The following is a 5,656-nucleotide window of genomic DNA, read 5'->3' as shown; positions in this document are numbered from 1 at the left end:
CGGTGGGGGGTGCCCCGGGCCTGCTTTGCGGGAGTGGGTTCTCGAACTGCGCGGTTCAACTTGAAAACACGGGGGGTGTGTGTGTTAATTATTTTATTTTTGCAGGGTGCTTTTCTTTCTCGGGGTCTCGAATTGACAGCGATGGAAAGCCAGCAAAATTTCAGCCGCCTCCGAAGCCCGTCATTATTGACAAGCAGAAGCAGAGAGAGGAGAGGAGGTAGGGTGTCCTGGTGCTTATCGCAGTGGGCTTGTGTTGGGGTCTGCTGTCAGGCTGGTAATGGTGCGAGCACCTCCTTAAAGCGCCAAGGCATTATTAGGCAAAACGCGTTTGTAAAGTTCTAGCAAAGACCGTTTATGTTGAAATATGTTTAAAACGCCGTAAAATACTGTGTTCTGGAGTTGCTGAAAGCAGTGAAACATAAAAAAAATGTATAGCAGTAAACACTTTTGCAAATTTGGGGTTCATGTGTGAGGTTGTCTCTGTTCAAGACATGCATCTCTTCAGTATGCCGCAAGGTGACAGGGACAGGGGTCCTGTGTCAGCCTTTGCCTGAGACCTTGAGATCAACTGTGAGCACATGTATTACTGTTTGTGAAATGGAGCTGGCGTCAGCAGCAGTAACCTTCATGAGACGTCTCTTGTTCTGAGTATTTTTGTTGTCACCTCAACCCATTTGCATTGTTTTAAATGACACGGTGGTTAAAACTGCGGTGCTGTGTCTGGAGGGAGAGTGATAGTACTGTATCGTTCATCTTCCTCCACCAAAAAAAAATGCCCCATAGCATGTAGGCGGCCTAGGAATGAGGAAGGTATTAAAAATCAGACTATAAGAATTTCCGCTCTGTCGTCAGATCTGTTAATGGAAACATCATTAAGAGGTGCAGAGTCTACACGGCTCTTCTAAAGAAACGCAGTGTGTGATGCGGCAGCTGGGCAGAACAGGGAGCTACATTTAAATGACGTTTTCTTCGCCTGAGATTGTGCAGCTTTGAAGATCCTGAGTGGGCTTGATGTTGTTCGTTGTCTGTGTGGCTGCCCGTAGGCAGCAGCACCAACCAGAACCTCTGTGCTGCCGCACACGTTGCCCTGTGCTCCCCCCGCAGCCCCCGTCAGGCTTGTAAGGCACGTTTGCATTTGTCCTCCTTTTCTGTGTTGGGCACTTCTCTCCTGGCCAGATCCAGGACTTTTAAGATACATCTGTACTAGTGAATTAAATGTGTCCGGCTTTCTCCTCTAGCTCTGCGGCCAAGCGGTCTGACCATCCAAACCAGGGTGACCGCATCCAAATGGTCGCTTGGAAACGGTCCTCGGCCCAGGCCAGTACCGTGCCAGGAAGTGTGCCTTCAACCCAGCAGCCAGACAACTGAGTTCCAGGGCGTGAGGAAATTCCTTGGCATGCTTTAATTTATTGGAGCAGAAAATAGTTTTAAAAGTCCCTTTAAGCTTCTCTGACACAAAAGAACATTTTTGTGGTGTCTCCTGTGGGCTCTGTTTGGCTGTTTGTAAAAACTGGTAATAGATTGTTCCATATCTGTTACGATAAAGTCATCAAATAGTAAGCGTTCTGTCACGTGGATTACAATAAACCATGAAATAACCTGTTCCTAAGCTGTGACAGCAGTAACTGAACTGTCCTCTTCTAGTCAGCTCCTCTAAGACCAACATTTATTGTTGTTTTTGAAAAAAAATCTGTTTAAAAGAACAAAACAAAACCACCACAACAACAAAACCCCAGAAAAAACCTTTTGGATAACAAAAAAAAAAGGTAACTTCATGCGCTGCAGTTCATATCCCTGAAAAGGCAACTGGTATTGGGGGTTAATAGGTGGCAATTTTTAATTTTTAGGCCAAATACTTGGACTTCCCTAGTCCTTTTTATGCAAATGCTTTTGCTTTATACTTACAAAAGTTTGGATTTTCTTACAGGTTCTTGAGCCCTGAATTTATACCTCCCAGAGGTAGAACAGATCCTCTTAAATTCTATATAGAAAGAAAGGATATGATACAGAGAAGAAAAGTCTTCAACATCCCAGAGTTCTATGTCGGTCAGTAACAGCGCTAGATATCATGATTTCATCGATGTTTTTTGTTGGGTGGGATGGTAAAAAGCGTGGTTGCACGTTGTAGAATATCACAGAACATCACAGCGTCAGGGATGTTAGATCAACTGGTATGTGTTTCTATACATACTGCTTCGTATTTTAATTTCATATTTACATCCCGTTTCCATTAAAAATGTAATACTAATGTGTTTCTTACGTGTTTTTTAAATCCTGGCACTTTAGCGTATGGTTTACCAGTAAAGCTCAAGAAAGGAAAATACATTAGATTATTTGTATTCAGTTTGCATAAGGAAGAGTAAAAGATACAGGTGAAGAAGCTTCATGGTTAAGCTGCAGAATCACTTTAACGTATATTAATTCAGGGCATGTTAGAAGTTTATCCTGTTTCTGGCCGTTTTCTTGGAAAATAAAACATTTCAAAATGGACCTAAATGCATGCACTTTGTCTGACTCTCTTCCCACATTCTGGTACGTATTGACTGGAAGAGTCTATTTATTTTAGGTTTGGTTTTTTTTGGCAGGCAGTGTACTTGCCGTTACTACTGCAGATCCATACGCCAGTGAGAAATCCAACCGGTTTGTAGGCATCTGCATTCAAAGAGGAGGAAAAGGACTTGGCGCTACCTTTGTCCTTCGGAATGTTATCGAAGACCAAGGTGGGTTTTTAACTGCGGTAATTGTGCTAGAAATGGCGAGCAAAAAAGGTTGAAGTTGTATGCGAAGGGATATCTGGTGTAGAAATCTAGTCTGTGGAGGGAGGGGATGAGAATAAAGTGAAATTGTGAGTCTACCTACTAGGGGGTACTGCAGGTTTAAAACTGTATACACAGAGATGTTGGTGTGCTATATATTTGAAGGCGTGGAACGGCTTAGTAATTGTTTGTCTATACGCTTAGTGATTTTTAGATCTGTGTGCTGAGGAGACTGAACGTGATCCACTGTGGTCGTGCTTATATTTGAGCCTGGGCAGTCCACTGCCAGCCATGTAAATACTAGCCCGGCTTGAGCGCTGTGTTTGCATGAACTGGGGCCATATGCGTGAACTGTTTAACAAGCAAAGACGAGCAGAGGTTTTTGTAATAGGTTCATATTCTGTTTTATGACAAAATGGGGGGAGATGCAAATAGTGATGTTCTGAGAGCAAATGTGAAAGGGGTGGGTAGTGCCTCTTCATATACACTACACGTACAATGAGATAGATAGTAACAGCCATTGTAACCAAACGGGAGTGAAGTTTAAAACCCAAGCTTGTCTTCCTCAAATTCAAGCCACTCAACGTCTCTTAAGCCATTCTGTTACCAAAGCCTTGACTTACAAAAGAAGTCTGCGTTTGCCTGCGCAGACGCAATGCACGTGTCCAATCACATCTGCACACAGCACCGTATACTGTAGTTCTCTGCTAAGTTCTTGAATAATACAGGAATGTGTAACACTGACGAAATACTAATTTGGTTTTAGTGTTTCTAATGAAGTTGGTGCATTAAACCAGACTTTCTCTCTCAAAGGTGTTGAAATATGTTATGAACTATACAGTCCTCGAATCCAGGCGATCGAGGTTCTGAAGCTAGAAAAGAGGCTGGATGACAACCTGATGTACCTGCGAGACGCCCTCCCTGAATATAGTACTTTCGATATGAATATGAAACCTGTGTCTCGCTTAGACAGCGAAGAAATTCCTGTGAACAAGGTAGGAGGATGATTTAGGCAACCTTCATATCTGACTGATACCCTGGAAGGCCGTTAAACAGCTCTCCATTGCATTAGTTACCAGGGTGACAAAAGGATACTAAATAAGTCAAGTCTTTATGCCATTTGTATAGTGAAAGAATGTTGAGAATATCAGTATCTACCATCCTCAGCAGTTCATTTTGAAGACATGCAAGGAGTAGCGGCCTCCGCATGCCTCTGTATAACACTGTGCACAGAAGAGAACTTTTCTTACAGAAATGTTACTGTTAACGTTGTTACTGAGTTGGGAGCGGTAGGTGTCAGGAAAGAAGGTTGGAAGAGTCAGCTGAAATCCACGTCTTGGAGAAGATCCAGGAACCAGCAGACCCTGTCAGAGTGTTGGCTAGTAACTTAGAGTGATCATTCCTCCCTTTCCGTCATGCTACTTTCCCTTAATAAGGAACAGGAGTAGAACTACAAAAGATGAGTTAAATTGACACATAAAGTGAAGTTAAGGGCTGTGTAATAAATCGAGACTGTTAATTAAAAAGTTTTACAAGATACTGTGACATAGTATCTTGGCTATATATTGTCACATTGGCCATACAACATCTACATACAACAGCCATGCAGACACAAAGAATTCCTTTTCTCCTAACAGCGTAAAGCAGTAGTTCCTTAACATACTGACAAATTGGTCTGTTTTCTCTTACTTTCCTTCTGTTAAAGCAGCAGTTATCTCACCTTTTGCTAAGCTCACAGTCAAAATTCTGATCACTTCATACCTTCTGATTTTTTTTTTTTGTTGTTGTTGTTACTAATCTTTCACCCTAGCTGCAGGTACGAATGAAACCTAAACCATGGTCAAAACGGTGGGAAAGGCCAAAATACAATATAAAAGGAATAAAGTTTGAGCTACCTGAAAAAAAAATGAAAGAAGCACAGAAGTGGAGCCAGCCGTGGCTAGAGTTTGATATGCTGCGAGAATATGATACTTCAAAAATAGAGGAGAAAATTTGGAAAGAAGTGAGTGAAGCGCTTCAAAAATAATAATGGTTTTTGCAGTCTAGGAATTCTGAGAAAATTAATATTTACTTTGAATTTACTGTATGGATTATCACTTGTCAAGTTCTGTGTGTATACACAGGCAAAATACACAATAAAGTTAACCTTTCCAGAAAATTTCAAAGCGTACAAACTCTTGTGGTTGCACGCTAACTTTCTATTCCTGAAAAGAGCCACTCCTTTTTCTGAGGAGCGTAGTGCTACGTTTGCCCCTTCTCCAGAAATGGAAGCCTCCTTTTTGAAATTACAGTTAACGAGAGGGGTTTGTATCACCCATTCAAGTTAGTTGTGTTGTCATTTTCAAATAGAATCATAGAATCATTAAGGTTGGAAGAGACCTCCAAGATCATCGAGTCCAACCGTCAACCCAACACCACCATGCCCACTAAACCATGTCCCTAAGCGCCTCATCTACACGTCTTTTAAATACTTCCAGGGATGGTGACTCAGCCACTTCCATCTAAACCTCCCCTGGTGCAACTTGAGGCCATTTCCTCTCGTCCTTTCGCCAGTTACTTGGGAGAAGAGACCGACACCCACCTCGCTACAACCTCCTTTCAGGTAGTTGTAGAGAGCGATGAGGTCTCCCCTCAGCCTCCTTTTCTCCAGGCTAAACAACCCCAGTTCCCTCAGCCGCTCCTCATAAGACTTGTTCTCCAGACCCCTCACCAGCTTCACTGCCCTTCTCTGGAGATGCAGTAATAGAGCAGTAATACTAGTCTGCCAACAGAGCAGCAACTACAAATGCTCTGAAATCAGTTTTGAAGAACTAAGCCAGTTTGTTTAAGCCAAATCACGTGAATTAGTGTAAGGTTCACGATGTGCTCACAGTGCCAGAGTAGGTTCTCAGTACCGGGAC

General features: G+C 42.6%; 1 protein-coding gene across 1 annotated transcript in view; it reads left to right on the top strand.

Moving 5' to 3' along the window:
- The window catches only part of MRPL19 (mitochondrial ribosomal protein L19), a 5,562-nt gene extending 641 nt beyond the window's left edge, over positions 1 to 4,921 (top strand). Inside the window, exons 2-6 of the mRNA XM_009319733.1 lie at positions 35 to 217; positions 1,928 to 2,046; positions 2,586 to 2,720; positions 3,570 to 3,751; positions 4,567 to 4,921. Of these exons, the coding sequence (XP_009318008.1) occupies positions 35 to 217; positions 1,928 to 2,046; positions 2,586 to 2,720; positions 3,570 to 3,751; positions 4,567 to 4,782 (835 nt within the window). The 3' untranslated portion in view covers positions 4,783 to 4,921. The remainder of the gene's footprint in view (positions 1 to 34; positions 218 to 1,927; positions 2,047 to 2,585; positions 2,721 to 3,569; positions 3,752 to 4,566) is intronic.
- Positions 4,922 to 5,656: the final 735 nt, after the last annotated feature.

This window comes from Pygoscelis adeliae, unplaced genomic scaffold, assembly GCF_000699105.1.
Source record: "Pygoscelis adeliae isolate BGI_AS28 unplaced genomic scaffold, ASM69910v1 Scaffold121, whole genome shotgun sequence".
Taxonomy (NCBI): Eukaryota; Metazoa; Chordata; class Aves; order Sphenisciformes; family Spheniscidae; genus Pygoscelis; species Pygoscelis adeliae.
The sequence above is the reverse complement of the archived record's forward strand: the minus strand, read 5'-3'. Positions and strand labels throughout refer to the sequence as shown.